General features: G+C 63.9%; 1 protein-coding gene across 4 annotated transcripts in view; it reads right to left on the bottom strand.

Annotated features, from left to right (window-relative positions):
* Positions 1 to 17,776, bottom strand: part of PLXNB2 (plexin B2) — a 29,318-nt gene extending 11,542 nt beyond the window's left edge. The window contains exons 1-4 of one of the 4 annotated variants that reach the window (XM_044226560.1): positions 17,691 to 17,776; positions 5,756 to 5,808; positions 691 to 1,777; positions 65 to 247 (exon numbers count right to left, since the gene is read on the bottom strand). In XM_044226560.1, the coding sequence (XP_044082495.1) occupies positions 65 to 247; positions 691 to 1,764 (1,257 nt within the window). In that variant the 5' untranslated portion in view covers positions 1,765 to 1,777; positions 5,756 to 5,808; positions 17,691 to 17,776. Of the gene's footprint in view, positions 1 to 64; positions 248 to 690; positions 1,778 to 5,755; positions 5,809 to 10,258; positions 10,371 to 15,712; positions 15,734 to 17,690 lie in introns of those variants that run through there. The other 3 variants (XM_044226561.1, XM_044226562.1, XM_044226563.1) reach the window with 3 other exon arrangements.
* Positions 17,777 to 20,627: the final 2,851 nt, after the last annotated feature.

Raw genomic sequence — 20,627 nt, 5'->3', positions numbered from 1 at the left:
GTGAGATGCGGGTCTTGCGTGGATGGCCCCCCAGGGAGCGGCCCAGCCCTAGCCCAGGCCTCACCTTGAGGACCTGGCCATCCGAGGTACCCAGGAAGGCAACAGTGTGGCCGTGCTCAGCGGTCACCACCACAGCCGTCAGGTTCAGGCCACCACGGTGCAGCACGGCCGTCGCTGTGAGTCCATCTCTGCTGCCCAGCGGGTAAGGCAGGTGCTCAGAGCCACACGGGAAGCTCTCACTGGCGGCCTGTGGACCAGGGGTCAGCTCTGGGCACAGATCCCCCAGCTCTGGACGCCCTCCCTACGAGGGCTCCCAGGACATGCAGTCCCCACACACGTCCCCAGGACCAAGAGCCACAATCAGGGACACCACCCAGGTAGGCAGTGATGCACGCCCGACTCCCAGGTTCCCTGTCTTCTGGCTCAGTGCCCAGAGCCCAGGCCAGAGGGAGAGGCCCCATGACCCAACAGCACCTGCCTGCTGGACTAGGCTGAGGGCAGAGAGGCAGACACCAGGAAGAAGCAGGGGCCGCGGGTGGGACCTGACCCAGTGACACGTCACACACACACACCCTCTCGCCGGGCCCTCCAGAGCAGGGGAGGGGGACACACCCACGAGAGCAACAACACACAGACCCGCAGGGACGCAGGTGAGCCAGGCCTCTGCGAGGAGGTGCTGAGGTCACATACCGGCCCGTGGCCACCACACTGGATCTCGCCGTGGAAGGGCTTGTAGAAGGTGTCGCGGCCCACGTCCCGGGTGCCTGTGTAGCAGGCGTTGCGGCTGGCCTCCATCTTGGCATGGACCTCGTCCAGCGGGAACAGGCAGAGGCCTGCGTGGGGTCCCCCACCGCTCCGGCCGTCCCTGCTGAAGACGGCGTACAGCACCCTGCTCGCGCTCAGCCCGGCCACAGAGGCCGCCAAGCAGGTACCGAAGGCCGGGGTCTGGGGCTCACTGGGGTCGAGGCACTCCAGGTCCATCTCCAGGTAGGAGTAATAGAAGGGGTCCTGCTTGCACATGCGAGCCAGGAGCGTGCGGTTTCGGGGCGGGTGCTTGTCCTGCTGGTTGAAGACAAAGAAAACGTAGAGACCGTCCTCAAAGGCGGCCACGAACTGCTGTGTGTTGGTGGACAGGTATCCGGCCTTGTAGGTGGCGTGGTCGGTATAGGCCTCGAAGGCCTCCCTGCCCTCGGCCCGGTCCAGCAGGCGGGTGCTCACAATGATGCCGTTGTCATGGGGCCCGTTGCCTTTGCCCACGAACAGAACCCGCTCGCCACTGGGGCTCGTGGCGCTCACCAGCCCCACCGTGGCCACGCTCTCGTCGTTGCTGGCCACAAAGGACTTCTCGCCGCTGCCGTCCTCGTAGAAGAGGCGTGTGGAGATGTTGCTCAGGGCGCGCAGGGCACAGATCCCCTTGAAGAGGCTCCCGCACTCGACGAGGCGCTTCCCGGGTGGGTCGAGCAGCAGGAGCTGGTTGACGTTGTCGGTCTGCACGGCCTCGTGGCACTGGCTCGGCTCAATGGGCGGCGTGCACTTCTTGTTGTCCAGAGCCGGGCCCGTGGTGGCCTGCTGCCGCAGCTGCAGATCCGCACTGAGCTGGTAGAGCGCGTTCACAGCCCCCACATACAGCACGCCCGACGCCTCGTCCACAACCAGGTGGTTCAGCTCCGTGTCGCTGCGGAAGACGTCCAGCCTGCGGGGCCGCAGGCCCGCCCCGGTGCCCACCAGGCCCAGGAGGGTCAGGGCCCAGAGCGGCAGAGCCATCACCCCTCGCACCCTGGGGGGACAGAGAAGGGTCAGGGGGGCCCGGGCCCGGAGGACCCACCCAGTGCCGAGGACGCGTCCCCTTGAGGGACCTGCCCGGGAAACTAGAACAAAGGCCAGCGGGGGTCAGGGCCGCAGAGGACACACCAGGAGTGCCCGGCCCTCCTCTGCCTTCCTCCACATCTGACCGGGCCCACCTGCCCTCCTCCTCTCCAAGGAGACCGACTCCCAGTCCTTCTCAAGAGGTTCGACCTATAAGCCAACCTACCGACCAGAGCCCAGCCACCACCACTAAGTAGGACAGGTACAGGGGTGGCTGCCCCCAGCATGGCCATGATCTCACCTCCTGGGTCTCAAAGCACCTGCAGGCCCACCTCCCAGGGAACGGAGCAGCCCCTCTAGACAGTGTCTGGGCACTCATGCATGTGCCCGCCCACACCGTGAGACCCCGGGGCTCCGTGAACCCCAAGCACAAGCCCAGGCTGACAGGGCACAGGGCACACCCCTGCCTGACAGGTGACTTTCCACAGATGGGTCAACCTCGAGGGAGACAGAGGAAGCTGATGAAGAGGAGAAACCAATGATGTGAGTCAGCAAAGGCACATACACACTTTTTTTTTAAAGTAATCTCAACACCCAACATGGGGCTTAACTCACAGACCTGGGGTCAAGACTTGCACACTCTCCTGACACATGCATTTACCCCAGCCCAGCCCTCCCTCCTCAAACCTCTGGGCTCCCTCCCCCTGGTGACCCAGCAGATTCCATCTGCCCTGCCTCCCTTCTCCCCAGGAGACCCTCAGGTGTGGGACCCTGGGAGGAGTTTCCAGAACCCACCAGCTCTCTGCGAGGGGGACAGCCAGGAGACTACAGGGGCATGCTGCCTGCAGGGCTGGGGCTGGGCCAGCCAGTGTGCAGGGGTCCCTCTGAGAACAGGTCCTGGATGTTCCGGCACATGTATCCGTGTGTATGAGGGATGAGCTGCCAAAGCCATGGTGAGACGCGGTGTCCCCAAATTAGAGGACCCAGAGCTTACGTGGGTCTCGCTCCCCGACTCAGGGACACGGGGATCTCTGGCAAACTCGGGCAGGGACATTCTGCCTCTAGGCCTCTTCAACCTGGGGGCTCCCAGCTTGCAGAGCCTGCCCTGTCCTGGTCAGAACCCCCAGTACCACCCTCCGCTGGCACCCCCCCCAAACTGCCCTCTCCAGATGCGGGCATGAGCGCCCGCAGCTGTCACCCTCCCTGAGCACGCCCCTCACTGGCAGGACACTGATGGCCATCTTGCCTCTCCCTACGCCCGAGTGGGGCAGAGACGGCAGAAGGGATGGAGGGACCCACCCTGGTCTCCCAGACTCCCCAGAACAGCCCGCACCGCGCTCGCGGAGGAACTGGTTCTCCCTCCGTGGCCTCCTCACACACCACCTCCCCGGACACGCTCTTGCCTCTCTACTACCCTGCCGACATCCTGCCTTGCCACGTGTCCTTGTTCCTCTCTCCCAGGAAAGCAGAAAAGCCTCTGCTCTGCTCCTTGGCCAGAGGAGACATTTCTCTGGAGCACTGGCTTTGGGCAAAGCTGTGTTTACTGGAATGATTCTTCCGTGAGTCTTCCGTCAAGCTGATGTCCTTCTCTGCCGGGGCCACGAGGAAGCCCCTGCCCAGCGTGGCTATTCACCGCCCCCCGGGCATCCTGCCGTTCCGAGTATCCACAACCTTCCTCAAACCTCTTGAGGAAGTACAACCAAGAAGCAAGCATTGACAAAGTCCTCTCTACCGCAGGGTCGCGGCGGGGCTCCAGCCCAAGCAGGACACAGTGGCTGGGGAAGATGCTCTCGGCAGGGCAGCCGCTGCCGCTGCCGCTGCCCCTGCGGAGAGCCCCCTCCTTGTACTGGAGCGCAAAGCTCTTGCCTGGCCCCCAGAGACCACACCCATGGGTGAGCTGGAGGATGTCCAGAAGGGGAGACAGCAGGGACCTGGCAGGGAACCCCTGGCTGCCTGGGGCAGAAGGCTGGGCAGTACCAGGGTGAAGCGAAGGCGGCCCAAGGCAGGGGAGTAGCAGGAGAGCCAGGGAGACGCTTGGGGATTGAGTCCGGGACAGGAAGAGTTCACCAGCCCTTCAGGGCACCCCGCTGAATGGTGGGGGTCCCTTCTGCCTCTGTGGCTCCCACAGGGAGGAGAGAGCCATTTGGGAGGTCCCCAGGCGTGCAGCCTGACTGTCCCTGACCCTAAGACTTCGCAGAACCAAGCGCGCCAGGGCCTGGCCGCTGGCTCAGGCACCCATGGTTTGGTCACTGCCGCCGTCCCTCCCCCGTCCCTCCCCGGGAAGGGAAGCGCCCAAGGACCCGCCCCCTCGCCCATCCCCCTCCCCCCCCCCCCCCGCCCCTGCGCCGAGCGCCGTGTTGGGGCCCAAAGTCCACTGAGTGGCGCCGGCCAGGGCGAAGGGGGTGTGGGCGTGGGCCTCCTGGCCCCTTGGCCTCGGGCACAGGCTGGCCCTCCCCAACCCGGTCCCACTCACCGGCGTCCCCCGGTCGGTCGGTCGCCGCCAAGACCCTGGCCCCTCTCGGATCCCACCCGCCTGCTGGAGCCCGGAATGAATGGAATGTTCCCGGGGCCCAGGGAGGGAGTGCAGGCAGGCGGGGTCGGGGCGCGGGGGCGGGGCCGGAGCCCTGGCCACCCCTGCCTGCAGCAGTCGGACCCACGTGGACCCAAGGAGCCCAGGGCCCCTCTGTTGGTCCACCCGCTGGGCCAGGACTTGAGACATAGCGGACCCAGTCGGGGAACTCTTGGAGCACTCCTGTTCTGAAGAAGCTTGCCCTGGACCCTCCCTCAGCCTGGTCCTCTGCCCCAGAGCCCCCAGGTCTGGCACATCGGAACTGTTCAACCAGTACTGGGTATGGCATCAAGGAGAGCTGGCCCAGATCCCACCGGCAGCATTAACACTGGCCCCGATGCTATGCAGCCCTCCCAGCCACCCTGTGCTGCCCACCACCCACACTCCTGCCCCAGGAACCCTGAGGTGGTGGGCAAAGTGACTCAGATCCCAGTGTTCCAAACTCCTCCCCACCTCAGACTGAGCCCAAGTCATCCAGGGTGGCAGGAGGGACCTGGGTCACACTCCAGAGGCAGCAGCTCCCCCACCCACTTCCTGGATAAACAAAGCCTCAGGGGACCTGCCTGGCCGGGTCCCAGAGCAAAGGGTGACCCACCTGGCTGGGGAGCTCAAGCCACAGTGCGGTGCGGGAGGCGCCAGGCACAGCCGGCAAAGCTTCCTGCCGCTAGTGTTCCTAGCGTTCCTGGAACGGGCGCTTCCTGTTTTGAAGGCAGCCCCAGGACCCCTGGCTCACCAGGACTGGCGGGGATTTCCTTAAGGGCATCAGACGGCCTTCTTCCTGGCTGAAGCCTGGAGGTGCACTTCCAAAAAGTTGCACCGACTCTGGCCTGTTGCTGGCCCAGAACAATGTCTGGACAGGCCCTCCTACCCCAAACCTGAATTCCCAGTCCTTGTGCTCCAGGATCCAGCTCTCCCGCAGGTCCCACTGTAGAGCCTGCCCTCCCAAGGAAAGCTTGGTCTCAGAGAGCTGGGGGCAGGGGGTGGGGGGGCTGGCTGGCAGTGGCTCCCATGGCAGGACACCTGGTTTGGGGGTTTTAGTTTTGTTTTAAGATTTATTTGAGAGAGACTGAGCCTGCACACACACGCTTGGGGAGGACACAGAGAGAGGGACAGTGTCAAGCAGACTCCGAACTGAGCACAGAGGACGGCATAAGGCTCAGTCGCACGACCCTGAGATCGTGACCTGAGCGAAATCCAGAGTCAGAGGCTTAATCGACTGAGCCACCTAGGCGTCCCAGGGCACTTGGGATTGTGCACACTGGGCCCAGTCAGACCAGAGCTTCTGGGTCACCACCCACACCCAGTGGAAGGCGCCCCAGCCTGTCCGTGTGGCTGTAGCCCCCCACTGCCTTCCCCAGGTGGGGCCCAGCCTCCACTCACCGAGGCTCCAGTAGTCCAGCTCAGTCTCTGCTCTGGGCCAGCATCAAGATTGTCTAGGAAGCAAAGGAGCAACAGCGGTCTCACCACAAGCCTGGCCTGCCTCCACCTGCCTCCTCTGCGCCACGTCGGGGGGTGGGGGGCAGCTGCAGCGATCCCACCTGGCATCTGCCATCCTTGAGCAGGAGACCCCCAATACCTTCTGCCTCCTCCACCCTGCCCCCATCACCGTGCCTCCCTCAAACACCAGCCTCTGGGCCCCTTAGTCCAGCATCCCAATGCACACACACCCACTTGGCCTTTCCAGAACACAAGCCTGACACATCCCTCACTCCATTCAAAAAGGCCCGGAGAAGAAAAGGGTGAGAACAGCTCCTTTTCGTTAAGAGTCTGTTGGTACCAGCTGTCTTTTTTAAACCAGGGATATATACTTGATTAAACAGTAAACTGCTTTCTTGAAAAGTAAGTTCTACTTACTAGCTGTGTGACCCTGGGCAAGTTACTTCTCTTTGCCTCACTTCCCCATCTGTAAAACGGACACAGTCATAGCGAACCCCGCCCAGAGTTTGTAAGGACTAAAGGATGCATTCAAGAAAGCCTCAGGAGAGCCTGCTACTCTGTAGCATTCAGTGAAGCTCGCTACTGTAGCCTATTATCTTCCAGAAATACCCAAGTCTATCCGCCTGGGAGAGCTGTGGAAGGATACTTCTTGGCATGGTTGAGGATCATGAAAATGTAACAACCACCCAGCCGCCTACCAGAGTCCCCCCCCCAACCCCTGCAAACAAACAAGCAAAACAAAACAAAACAAAAATACGACCAGGCCCACACAGGGGCCTCCATGCTGAGTCCCACAGAGCCTAGACATGTCAGGGACGGACACGTGTCTCCATGGACCTGTGGGTGGACATCAGTTTAACTGCTGAGAAGTTCTGGAAGCTTTCTTTCAAACTGAAAATAGTAGTAAAGGGGCGCCTGGGTGGCTCAGTGGGTTAAAGCCTCTGCCTTCGCGGGGCGCCTGGGTGGCTCAGTGGGTTAAGCCTCTGCCTTCGGCTCAGGTCATGATCTCAGGGTCCTGGGATCGAGTCCCGCATCGGGCTCTCTGCTCAGCAGGGAGCCTGCTTCCTCCTCTCTCTCTGCCTGCCTCTCTGCCTACTTGTGATCTCTCTCTGTCAAATAAATAAATAAAATCTTTAAAAAAAAAAAAAAAAAAAAAAGCCTCTGCCTTCGGCTCGGGTCATGGTCCTAGGGTCCTGGGATCGAGCCCCGTGTCGGCCTCTCTGCTCTGCAGAGAGCCTGCTTCCTCCTCTCTCTCTGCCTGCCTCTCTGCCTGCTTGTGATCTCTGTCTGTCAAATAAATAAGTAAACTTTAAAAAAAAAAAAAGGAACAAAGCTTGGACTTAGAAAATAGTAGTAAAGCCTGTGGGCAAGGAGGAAGGGACCGGGATAGCAAAATAACTTCATTAACCAATTTTTGAAAATTTTTTAGTGGGATATATTCACATATTTCCTAAATAAGAAGGGGTATGTATCTAATGATAATGACTACCTTCCCCCCAACACACACAAGCCCACCCCCTCCAGCTCCACTCTGCTTTAGGATATGGCTTTATGGACTCAACCATCTTTCCAGGCCGATCCCAGACCCTCCCCACATCCAAGCTTCAGCCGCTCCTGCACGCCCACTTTGGCTCCCAGACTGGCTGCTCCCCACCCCTCGCTACTGTCCCTCCAACACCTTCTCTACAAGGCCCAGGCCCTTGCCAGGCCCTTCCCATCCCCATCCTAGAGTGTCCTGGGCAGGACCTATGGCAGACCCAAAGGAGACCAGCTGGGGCAAGGAGGGCAGGGCAGCACACACCTGAGCACAGGCCAAGGGGTTCAGGGCCCTGGATGCAGGGATGAGGGATGTCCTTCTGCCACAGGGACTGAACAGAGCCTTTGGGAAAGGAGCAAGAGCCACTCCACAGGCAAATTCAGGGGCTACACCCCTGGGCATCAGTATGATGCAGTCTCTTGAGAAAGCAGGGGCTGGCCTGGCCTGAGGCTGTGGCCAGCGCAGGTGGAAACTGCACTGGGGTCCACAGCACACGGACATCCCCCCTGAAGGGACAGCATGCCAGCCTCCACGTGCCCCAATGCCTGCTGCCTCAAGCTCTCTGTCTAGTCTCTGAACTTCAACCCAGGGCAGGACTTAATCCCAGCCCCCAGGCAGGGTGGGGGTGTGTGTGTGTGTGTGTGTGTGTGTGTGTGTGTCTCTCTCTGCTGCAGGCCTCCAGGGACCTAACTTCCGTGACCCACTGACCATGCTGGGTCCAGAGGTAGCCCATTGATTTCTTCCCCCAACATCAGGCCCCTCCAGCCAAAACCTCCTGCAGAATGAAACCCGGATCTCTCCAAGTCCTGGGGCCTTTCCTAACTCAAGGACGCCTCTCTCAACCACCCAGTGCTGCCCCCAGCTTCTCCCAGCTTGTCTGTCTGTCTCCCAACAGCCAGGCTTTCTCGCCTCTCAGAAGGCCACTCCCACTTCCTGCAGAGGGCGGCCCCTCTTCTGTGCAACCACAGGCCACTGAGGCCACGGCTAGCCCTTCAACCCGACAGTCACACACCTGCAACACTGCCACACGGAAGGGCCTCAAGAGCCCAACTCTGGAGCCACACTTCTGGCTCATTTCTAAGCTCCCTCCACACCCACCATGGAACTCGAGCTCACAGCCTTGAGATCAAGAGTTGTATGCTCCACCCACTGAGCTAGCCGGGTGCCTCTGGGGCCAGACTTCTGGATTCAAATGCCAGCTCTCTGTTGGTTTCCCTCTTGGTCATGTGCGTTACTTACCAAGCTACACCATGCAACTGTTTCCCAATGGAAAACGGAGGTGATCACATCGATCTCCGTGAACTGTTGCAAAGTGTAAGCAAATCCATGTGTGGAAATCCCACGGCTGTGCCTACAGTAGTGGGGGTAGTCTGGGGTCCTCTGTGATGTTTCCCCCACACCTTGCCCAGAAAACTACCCATCCCTCAGAATCTCAAGACACCCACCCTGACCTGATCCTCTGGGACAGTCACTCCTGCTGTGTGGCCTACAGCCTGCTGATGGGCCTACCAGGAACACATGTGAACACAGGAGCCGGCCGGATGGGCACCTGCGGGCCTGAGTGCGCTCAGCCAGGAAGCTGGTGGCGTCACAAATGGAGGGGCTGAACACACAGGTGCCCCCGCAGCTGATCCCCAAGCCTGACACAGGGTGCTCATTCCTCCCCCAGCCCCGGCGCTGACAGGAGACAGGCACTGTGGGGGTGGGGGGCAGGCCTCCCCTCCACACCTGCCCTGGAGCAGGAAGCAGCGTCAGTCTCTTGTCAGATGGCTCCCTGTGCTTCCTCACAGGTTCTAGCTGCCTCTGAGCCACGGACACAGGGCGCCTTGCACGGGCAGGTTCCGCACCTCCTACCCCAAGAAAGGTCAACAGAAGGCCCCTAAGGAAGAAGGGCAGAGCCCTCACTGCAGACCAACCTCCAGAGGGAGGGGGCCTGTCGGCCTCCCGCTCCCTTCCAGCCCTCAGCCCCACCTAAGGGAAGGCTCTGTCTGGGGAATGGGCCCAAGCCGCGCTGCCTCCCCGGCCACCGCCCTCTAGTAAACACAGACTTCATCAGAACCACACACAGCCCCCCGGCCCGGCAGACGTGGGGTCCAGCTTGAGGGTTGCCCCCCGCCGGGCCAGCCAGCTTGTGGGCTCCTGAAAGGAACCCGGATGCGGCTGGGATAGGACAAGAGGGACGGAAGAGGGGCCCAGGGACCAAGATGAGGGCTCAGGCACAGGCAGACACGGAGAGAGGGGAGGATCTGGGGGGAGGTTCAGGGCCAGGTGGGGACAGATCCCGCCCCCCGCGTCCCCCCCACCCCCGCGCGCCGACCATGCGGGGCGTCCTGGCGCCGTGCGGAGGGCCCCGGGAACCCCCAGTCGGGCGGGGAGCCAGCCTCTGGGCGCCACGTGAGGAGCCAGGGAGCCGCCCCTCCCCCGCCGGGCAGCTGGCAGCCCGGGGACCAGGCCGCAGCGCTCCCGACGAAAATGCAAATCTGCAATTAGCGGGAGCGTTAAACAAATCGGGGGAAACAAAACAGGCCGAAGCGGCGGCAAATCCGAGCCTCGGCTGTTTTCAAAACAAGCGCGAGGGAGGGGCGCGGCGGCGGCGGGTACCTGCCCGGGACCGGGGCTCCCAGGGCGCCCCGCGCCCCCCCCCCCGCCGTCCTGCGCGCCCGGCCCCGCCCGCCCGGTGACCCGAGTCGGAGGTCGGCGGGGGATGGGGGGTGGGGGGTGCTGTTGGGAACCGCCCTGGCTCGTCCCCGCCGGTCATCCGGGACCGGCCCCGCGCCCCGCGGACACCCTCGCGGGGAGCACGTGGGCGGCGCGCGAGTCTCGCGGGGACCCCGGGACGCGCCGCGGGTCGGACAGTGACGGCGGCGGCGGTCACGTGGGCACCGGAGCAGCCGCCGCGGAGCGCTCACCTGGCGTCGGGCTCAGCCCAGCGCACGGCCGGCCATTACCTGCCTTGGGCCTCCCGGCCCAGCGGCCCAGGCCCGGGGCTCGGCCTCCCCCCTCGCCGCCGGCCCGTCACGCACCACCCTGGCCCTGGCGGCGGCCCGCGTGACCCCGACCCGGGCGAAGGCTGAGCTCTCCGGGCGCAGGCACCTAGGGCAGGGGTGGGGCGTGGTGGGGCGGGGCGGGGCTCTAGGGACAGACTGACGTCGCCGACCCAGACTTGCGTCAGCGCCACCAGAACCTCCCACAGGACCCCTCTTCACCAGCCCTGGCTCCTGGGGCCAGGTTCCTACCTGCCTAGACTGTGGCCCGACTGCCCACGCCCAGCCTGGGCTGGGGGGAGTGACCAGCCTCCCGAAGCCTGGACTCTGGCTCCCGGCCTTAAGTCGCCACTGGCTGGTGGCAGTAAGGAGGTCACAGGCCCAGAGCCCAGGGCTGAGGAGAGTGTGCCCGGAGAAACCCCAGCCCCCTCCCACCAGCCTCCCACTCAGGCTTCTGATGCTCCGCTCCCCACACCCCCATCCCCAGCATCGAAGTCCCTGCTCAGCAACTCTAAGGTCGGAGGTCACCATCACCAGGAGTATCTGCACTCAGCCCGTGCCCTCTGGCGTCTCTTGCTCAAGAGAGCCTGGGCGTGGGTGCTCCAGCCCCGACCCTGTCTGTCCCTCGCGACGGTCTGCGTACACTGGGATCCCCGTGCTGAGGGCGAGCTGGCCACTCTCTGGCCCCACTCCCTGCACCTAACCCTGTGGCTCAGGAAAACCCAAGAACAGTTTCAGTAAAATGACAGTGCGCGGACCCTGCCGCAGGACTGCTGCCTCCTTGGCCTCCCAGGCCCTCAGGACAGGGGTGGGATTTGCTAGGTTCCAATGCTCCCCCCCCCCAGTCCCAGCCACCATGTCCCTCCCTGGGCATGCTTAGGCCCCTCTGGGGCTGCCCCAGCTCTCTCCTCTGCACAGCAGTCCTTGAATCAGAACACTCCACAGCTCAACACTCCAAACACAGCCCCGTGCTCCCGGGGAGCCCAGGCTGGGGCCCGCTGACCTGTCCCATCTGCTTGGCCCAGAGCCCCAAACAGCCTCCCGTGTGCCCCAACCACGGTGTGCTGGGGACCCGGGACTGCACCTCCGCGCCCAGCTCGCATGTGGCCTCAGTTAGTACGTGAACAGATGCAGGGATGGCCCGTGCCCGGAGGCCCGTGCGGACACCCTCCCGAAGTAACTCCCCAGTGGCCAGTCTATGGCAGGACTGAGAGAGAGAAAGAGGGCTTGAGAGACGGGGACGGGCAGATTAAAGGCTGGGCCAGCTGGGGGTCGGACACTGCGGGATGCCCAGAGCACAGGCAAAGTCTCCAGCCACCCCCTGGGGGAAGAAGAGCCGCTCAGATGACCGTGCAGACACAGATGGCCCCACGTGAGCAGCCTCCACATCCGAGCTGGAGGCGGCTGAGGGCAGTCCTGTGGGCCTTTGGGGCTCAGGGACAGGCGGGAGCCACTGGTTCTGAGGTCTGGCCTACTGCCCCCTGCCCACCCCCTGGCCCTGCTCCCACTCACTTCCCCACTGCAGGACCCCCTCCCTGCTGAGTGGATGCTGCCGGGATAGTCTGCAACTCCGGGCAGCTGCAGCTGGCCCAGGACCAGCCCCCACCCAGAGCCCCCTCCACAGGCCGTGTGCAGGAGGCGGGAATGGGCATGGGGGGTGGACGGGTGAGGGCCTGAGCAAGCAAGGAGCAGGCAAGACCTGTAATCTCCCCGTCAGTCTGCCAGCGCTGCGGCGGCCACCCAGTCCCGCCTCCCCAATCACTACCGAACCCCACAATTAGCCTGGGGCACTGTGCCAAACCGGCAAACCAGCCCCCACTCACACACGTGACCACACACGGGCAGGCACCACGTCTGCGATGCCAGTAAAGGACATTGCCAACACCCAGCGAGTGTCCCCAGGATGAACAGGCCACGGGAAGCCCCCCAGACTCCAGCTCTGGGGCTGTGAGAGGCTGTGTGCAGGAAGAGTCTTGGGGACCCCAGCACTGGGGTAGCCCAGGCTGCCCAGAGGGAGCAAAAGGGCTGGCAGAGCTGGGCAGGCCTGGAGCTGGCCTGGAGAGCAGTACCACGTGTGGGAGCCGGGGTGGGGGGCAGGTACAGGGAACGGCTCCATGCCACTGGAGCGCCCCATCTAGGTGAGGTTGGGGGCCTGGCAAGATGTACAATGCTTGGGTGCTGGGCAGGGTCTGGGGGCCAGACTAAAGATGAAGCAGTAGCCAAAACCCCACAATAGCAAATAGTCAGGGTCTGGGGAGGGCAGAGGGCCTAGGAGTCCCCAGTAAGGAAATGCCCCAGGTCAGAGCAAGGCGGGGCCGGAGGCAAGCCCAGCCTGACTGGTTGGGGCGGGCTGGGGGTGGGGGGAGCTATCCTCCCTGGGACGCACCCAGGAAGGAGGCCCAGTTGCCGGAGGCCCAGTTGCCTGCGGCCAAGTCCAATCCCTTCAGCTCAGCAAGGTGCTGAGCCAGTGGTCAGACCAGGGGCCACCTCCGGCACTGCCAGGCCGGCCCCCCTTCTTCTCCTTGGCCTCCCACCCCCAATCCTGACATCCCTTCCTGGTTCCTGAAGTCCCTCTGGGTGGCTCCCAAATCAGTCCAGATGCCAAGAGCAGGAAGAGTAGGCCAGCCCCTCAGGCTTCCTGGCCCCTGTGCGGAGCATGTCCAAGAGGAGGGCAGGTGGACCACGCTGGCTCCCTGCCCCCCACCACCCACCATCACTCAGCCCTGCCAACTCGCTCAGCTTGACTTACAATGGCGGCTCCTACTTGCTGGGCAGGAGGGGCTGCCCCAGCTTCTCCACAGAAGGCCTCACCTCAGGCAGTGTCCTGTGGCCTGGCGCTCCTCCAAAGCAGGCGTCAGCTCGGAAATCACCCTGGGATGGGGGTGGGGGCCTAGAATCCACGGGCAGCCCCGAGCCCGACCTCTCCACAGCCGGGTCCCCATTCCCCCCCACCCCTGGAGCCTCTGAACTGCAAGTGCCACAGGTCCCCTTGCACCCAAGAGCCATGCTGCCTGGTCTGTCCGGGCTGTTCCCAGGCTCCTGCTGGCATCCCTCCTCCCAGCACTAGGACCCCGCTGAGAACAGCACCCTCTGCCCTGGCCTCTCAGGACCTCAGGTCAGCTTCCGCCTCCGGCCTCCGGCCTCCCGCAGCCAGCTTGGGCCCCAGTGGCACCCCACAACAAGGCCCCATCCAACACCTGGCCCATGACCCACACAGGTGGCATGCTAGCTCAGGGAACACAGACTAGAGTAGAGGGCAAGCCAGAATGGCCTCGGGGGCTGCTCTGTGGACAGTGGCACCTTGAAAGGCTAACCATCAAACCCTCTTCTCTTTCTTGAATTTCCTGAAAAGGGGTCCAGTGGGGGCAGTGCTGGGCACAGAGATCTGAGCTCCCCACTGGGCCTCTCCATCCCAAGCCTCACATGGGAACTGCTGGGCAGCTCTGCCAGAGGTGCCAGGAGCCTCGACTGCAAGGGTTTGGTGTCTGTACCAGAACGTGACCCGTCAGGGCAGGGCTGATGGCAGAGCTGAGGTCAGAACACAGGCTGCACCCAAAAGGCTTCCATCTCCTTCCCTGTGGCCCTGGGGCCAGGAGTCACCTGCCATGATCATGGGAAACTGCCAGGCTTCAGCAGTCGTGCCCCTCAGAGGCTGAGGCCATGGGCGTGGGCGCTGAGCCAGGCCCTGCCTCCAGATGCCACCCACTCCCAGCCCGGGGGCGGGGGGGGGGGGGGGCGGATACCAGGCACTCAGGCAGACCTGCGCCCACCACCCCGGGGAAGCAGCAGTGAGCGGCCCCATCTCTGTGCAGGCGAGGGGAGCGGAGATGTGGGCAGGTGGGGTGGGGAGACCACAGAGAGACAAAGCGGGAAAGAGAAGCCCAGCTCCAAGCCCGGGCCAGCCCTGCCAAGTGTCCCTGTGACCAGCCTGGTCTCCATCCGTGGCTACACCAGGCTCCCACTAGGGGCCTGGGGCCAGTCACCGTCACAAGTCTGTGATCAACCACAGAGCAGAGGACTCGGACCCACCTCGGGGGGGGGGCCCTTCGGGCAGGACAGCAAAGGGCTGGCCCAGTGCTTCAAATGCTCTGCCCGAGGTGACCCTCTGAGGCGCCATGAGCTGTGTGCCGGCCTGACCCAGGACTGGCCGGGACAGGGTTCTTGCCTGGGCAGCTGAGGGGACCGGGTCCTCCTGGTCTTGCGGCAGAGAGAAGCAGGAGCTTGCCAGGAGATGTGAAACTGCGGAGGAGAAGGGTGTGTAGGGACCCCAGGAGGAAGGAGAAGCTCCCGAGGAAGGAGACCCCACCCATTGCCCCGGGGAGCTGCCCCCACCCCACCAGTCAATTATGGGCCCCTGATCCCGCCCCCTCAGCCTGTAATTTGAGTCCAAAGACAATTAGCCACAGGCTGGCCCCGCCCCGCCCCACAGCCCCACCCCAAACACAAACACTGGGCAGGCTCTGAAGGCGGGACTCTGCCCTGCCCCACCCTCAGCCAGGGCCTCGCCCCCAGGGAAGCCCGTCCACCTCCCAGGTTGTGGCCAGGGGACCACCGCAGCACCCCTAAGTGGCCTTGTGCTCCGGCGGGTCTGCCCTGCTCACCTCCCCTGCCTCCCCCAGCCGCGCACCTGCGGTCAAGGCAGGCTCTGGACACAGGAGGCTCCTCAACCTCGAGGAAAAAGGTCATTCCCCTCCCACGGAGGCCGGCCGCCTGCAGAACCAGAGGACTCACAGCAAGACAGCGCTCAGTGGCGGAGGACGCCACTCTTCAGGGTGGCCCTGCCCGGAGCAGAGAAGGGGCCACAGGTGCTGGCCCCTGCAGCCTCTCCCTACCAGTACACCCCAGCCCACACCCAGCGTCCCAGGGGGAACTTCGTCTCTGGGCCCAGGACGTGGGTTTGAGGCAGGGAAGCGGATGCTATGTTCCCAGAGTGGCCTCAGTCCCAGGATGGCTCAAGTGCCCACAGCCGTGCCCCCCTGGGGAAGGTGGGCTTTTGCCGTCTGGACCCTCCCAGGCTGCCAGCCCACCCCAGTGCCGTCCAGTCCAATCTCTTCTGCTCCACTCCCCTGGGCTAGGGCCAGGATCCTGGGTGTCCTGCACTCTGGCCAAGCTGCCGGCTCTCCGTCTCCAATGTGATCCCCACAGGGACTGCTGGGCACACTCAGGCACAAACCCAGGGAGCCCACACAGGGGGGGAGACAGCATCCCAGACAGCTCCTCACAAGGACCCATTAATAATGCTCTGATCTCTTCACCTGGGGAGCACATCACTTGGCTGGACTGTCAGAGGGGCAGGGTGGGGGGGCAGGAAGGTGGCGTGACGTCCAGCCTGAGAAGACTCCAGGGCCTTACCCTGAGCAATCCAAGTCACACCCCTACCTGCTACCTGCTCTCCGTCCTCCCTGGGAAGCAGCAGGTGTGGGTAAGTCACCAAGGCGTGTCCCTGAAGCTGGCTATGAGAGCAGCCTCGGAGGCTTTCAGGTCAGAGTCCTAACCCTTCTGGAGTTGAAGGGGTTCCCTGGCTGGGTCCTTAGCCCAGGCCCTGAGGACAGGATCTAGGGGCCCTCCACCCCTGCGGCCTCCCATGGAGGGGCCTGGGTCTGCTCCAGGCTAGCGAGGCAGGGCCAGCTAGGGCAGTCTGTGATCCCCAACCCAAGGGTGACGTGTCCCCTCCCACCCCGCCGTGGACCGGTCTGAGCAGCCTTGGGAGGTGGCAGAGCTGCCCAGACTTGCCCGGCCCTCCCTCCCGGTGCTCTCAGCCCTCAGCCCCGGAAGTGGATCCCTCTCCCAGGGCCGCAGCCTCCCCCCTTGGGTGGCTGGACACGGCTGGATAACCCAAAATAATTCCTTCTTGGCAGGAGGCCGGCGGGGGAGGGGGGACTTACATTCCAAACCCTTGTTTTTCTCAGTAACTTCCCTCCCCTCCTGGGGAAGGAACCCCTGGCCAGATCTCAGGCCTTCCAGAGGGGCCCACTCCTTAGGCCAAGGAGCCCCCCCACCCCCGGACTCAGTAAGTATGCTGGGAAGAGGTGGGAGGCTCCCATCTGCGGAGCCCACCTGTCTGTCCTTAATCTTTTCTGGGAATTCCTGAAAGCTGACACACCACAGAAAATACCCAGCAGATGCAGCCGGGGTGACGCTGGCCGTCCCTCCTAGGGACCCTCACCTCAGGACAGGGGATGGCCTCTCCACTAGCTGCTCGACTCTCTCAGACGGCAATTCCAGGGCATGCAAGGGTAACATCTGGGCATGGGGCAAGCGGGACCCCTCCAACCCTCCTGCTCCCCCACTCTCCACAGGGCCCACCTGAAGTCAGACAGAGACGAGGGAGCTCCCCCAAGGGAGGCACAGGCCAGAAAAACCTCCAAGCCTCAAAATATTCCACTAGCTTTGGGGCCCAACTTTGCCCCAGTCCTGAGCACTGCCACAGGCCACAGTGGACACAGATAGACCCTTTCCTTCCTTTTCCAAGTTGCTGGAAAGAGATGCTTCACTGACGTGGCAGGAAGCTCCGGCACGCTTGAGTTCGGGAACCCCAGAAATCTGCTAATCAGCCTGAACACACAGGGGGTGGTAAGAGCCCAGCCAGGAGGGCTTCCCGCAGGAAGAATCATGAAGAGGTGTAGGGTCAGAGGCTGAGGGGAAAGCCCAGGCACGGAGTATGTCCCCAGACCCACACAGTTCTGAGAAGGTCTCCAGAAGGTCTACCTCAATGCGACGCCAATAAAGCAAATGAGGAACCGCCTTAGCAGGCCCTGTGGAGAAGCAGGCAGGCCCCGGCGACCAGTACTAAGCGCCCCAGACCCACCCTGGAACCCTTGCTCCCACTTTCTACACCCAGCCCAGCACAGACCAGGGAGAATCCAGGGTGGTCCTCGCAAGGAGCCCCCGCCGGTGTGGAGGAAGAGTGCCGCTAAACCCGGACTGCCGGTCCACCCCCCTGGGGAAGCCTGGGCTCAGCCACCCCGAACTGCTGCTGGATTGGGGGCAGGTAGGTGGGGGCCCCGAGCTCTTGCACAACAGGGACAATTGCAGCCCTGCCCACGGATCTCGGAGTCGGGGGAGGTGGGAGGCATGGGCGGTAGGGACGATCGGGAACCAGAAGGGGTCCCAGGGACTCTCGGCCGGGCCAGGCCCGTACCTCCCCCCACTCGCCTGAGCGCCGCGGGCCTCGCCGGCCACCTGGAAGTGTCCAGGGCACACGCACCGCGGCCGAGGCCCGATCGCCGTCCGCGGACCGGCAGCTGCCCCGGGTCCCCCGCGCGCAGAGCGCGCAGACTGGAACGGAGCGGCGCTGACGCCGAAGCCCCCCGACTCGCGCGGGCCCACCGTAGGCTCTGTACCCCCACCGCGGTACCTGCACGTCCGCCGCCGAGGCTCGATGGCGCCCGGGCCGCGATCGGCGCTGCGCTCCGGCCCGCGCGGCTGCCATGGAGACGGGCCTTTGTGTGGCCGAGGAGGGGCCGGAGCGCGCGGGAGCAGCGGCCCCGCCCCCGACGGCGAGAGGGGGAGGGCGGGGAGAGCCGGGGAGGGGAGAGAGAGGGAGGGAGGCGGCGGCGGCGGCGGCGGGAGGGGCGGGCAGGGAGGAGGGGGAGCGCGGGGAAGGAGGGTAGGGCGCTCCCCGCGCGTGCCTGGCGCCCCGCGGCCACGGTGAGCCCGCCGCGTCGCGGGGTAGGTTCGGCCGGGTTCGGGCCCAGGTTCGCGGCGGGCAGCACGCGCCCCTGGGCCGGGCCCCACCCTGGGAGCGCCCCGAGCCACACCTGCCCCAGCCACCTCGCGGTTCGCGCACGGTTGAGCGCCAGGGCCCTCACCAGATTGGGTTCAGGACTGCCACATCCCCGGCGCGGGGACTGCTGCGCCCTGACCAGTTGCCGGGAGCCTCACCCCCCACCTCTCAGAGTTAGAGGAGCGCCTGCTGACTCCCAGAGGTCTTCGGGGACCCGCCCCCAGACCAGCACCAGGGCTGTCGGCGCCGTGACTGGAAAAGGGGTGGGCACCTTCCGTGGGGCCCGCGGTCCTGGGAGCTCTTGCTGCCCCTGGGAGGAGTCTCCAGTCACAGGATGGGGGCAGGGTGGTGAGCAGCAGCTGGGGACCCATGGAAGACAAGGGCCTAGTTCCTGAGCCCTACCCTGCACTCCTACCCCAGGACGCCCCTCCTCGCCCCCTCCTTGCAGACTGTTCACTTCCTCCTGTCGCCTCCGCACCCTCCAGCATCTCCTCCCGTTTGGCGCTCTCCGCCTCTCTCCGTCGGAGACCTGCACTAGGTCTGGGGGCTTTAGGAGCATGTCCCCCAGTTCTCTCAGCTTCAGGCAGGCCAAACCTCCTCTCCTTCAGCCCCGAACCACACTTTACAACCAAGGCCCACCCAATCCCCACTGCAGAGGACCCCTAAAATTACCAGGGTCTGACAAGAGCACTGACTTTTTGTTGTTGTTTTAATCAAAAGAGGAAGTTAAAAGACAAGCATTGTCACTGAAGGACATTTTAGTGCCAGAAATGTGGGAAGGCCACTCTCCAGACTGAAAGGGAATCTTTAAATAAAGCACAGGAAGCAAGGGGTGAAGACTGTGCTTCCTGCTCCTGGTGGGGCTGACGCATCCCCATGGCCACACACAGCCCCTTTAAACTCAGGAAGCCTCAGCGACCAAGCACAACACCCTTTTGGACCAGCTAGCTCTTGCCTCTGTGCTCACCCGCCCCCACGCCGCCCTCGCCCTCGGGGCTCTGATCAGGGTGAGGGGCAGGAGGGCCTTATCTGTTGGCCCCTTCCTCCTCACTGGCGGCTGCGACCTGGCCCGCTGGGGGGAAAGCTCAGCCAAACCAGAGCTGGCCTGGTCCTAGGAGGGAACAGGGACCTTGTGGGGGGTATGGCACTGGGAGACTTCATGCGCGGCTCCCACAGAGCCCTCCCACCAGAGGCCACCTCCATGCTGAGGTCAGCCTGTGAGGGAGATGGACCCTTCCTGGCTCCAGGCGCCCCAGGAGAGGTGCTTCCGCACATCTCTCCATGTCAGTGTCAGACTCATCCCCACCTCCCCCGGCAGCACTGCCCACCTTGCCTGGAATCTCTCCCCAGGGCGCCTGCCCACGCCGTGCTCAAGATGGAGAGCCATGGAGCCCCGAATGGGGGGACCTGACTGGGCCATCCTGGACTGATGGTGGCCAAGGCCCCTGGTGGTTTTGAGAGGCCCTCACAGCCCCTTCCCTGCAGCACCCCTCTGGAAACTGCAGGAAGTGGCCGCCCACTGCTTGCACACTCAAGCACAAGCTAGTGACAAGCCTGGCCCTCACATGTGGAGTCACCATCATGGGGGGTCCAGGTCAACTCCCAAGCCACCCACCCACCTTGCACCGTAGTGCTCAGGGGGCCTGGGACCGGCCCTGGCCCTACCAGGCACACGGGTATGTAAGCCAGCCACAAGGAAGGTGCTGGCATCTCTGCAGACCCCCTTCAAGACCACACCCTGGGTGAGGAGGTCACCCCTGTACACCAGCCAGCTGGGGCAGGCTGCCCAGGGCGGCATCTTGGGCCAACGTGGGGCCTCCCACTCCTCCAGCCCCAGCCTGTTTCTTCTGTAGACACAGACCCCCTGCTCCTGTCGGGCTCTATTCGGTTCTGTTTCATTAACAGCCCTGTCCTTGGACCCCGCATCAGACTGGGCTCAGCAGTCTGCAGAGCCGTGACAGTAACAGGCTGTCCTAGGCCGTTATCAGGACCGCACGGGTTGACAGCATCGCCAAGAGCCGCGGCCACCGTCATGGGCGGCTCTGCCCAACTCAGCGCACAGCGAGCAGAGCACTCGAAGAGCATCCGCTGCAGCCGCTCGCGGAAACAGCACCTCCGAGGGCCGGCGCTCAGGGAGACGGCCAAGCCCTGTCAGGGACCTACCCATCCTCACCTCAGATGAGGGGTCTGAGCTGAGGCTGAGGGTCGGGAGACTTACCTGCACGCTCACCACGCTGGGTCCACACCTCACGCCCACCCTCCCGCCGGCTGATGATGCCGTCCCCCTGTGCTAAGCCACTGGCTACCGCTGGGCCCAGCACTCCCCAGTGTCACACAGGGGACGTCAGCACCTTTGAGGGCCCTTCCGCTCCAGCCAAGGAGCCCGCCGCTCCCAGGCTGCAGCAGCTATCGAGGGCTATGGAGGGCGTCCAGTAAGACTAGAGTCCCAAGGCCCTCGGGCTACTCATGGGGGTGGATGGACACATGGGAGGGAGACAGCCTATCAGACAAGAAGCATCACTGGGCAGAGCACACAGAAGCACACCCAGCCGGGCGCTCCACGAGTGG

The sequence above is a fragment of the Neovison vison genome, chromosome 12, assembly GCF_020171115.1.
Source record: "Neovison vison isolate M4711 chromosome 12, ASM_NN_V1, whole genome shotgun sequence".
NCBI classification, from domain to species: domain Eukaryota; kingdom Metazoa; phylum Chordata; class Mammalia; order Carnivora; family Mustelidae; genus Neogale; species Neogale vison.
This window is presented reverse-complemented; position numbering and strand designations above follow the sequence as displayed.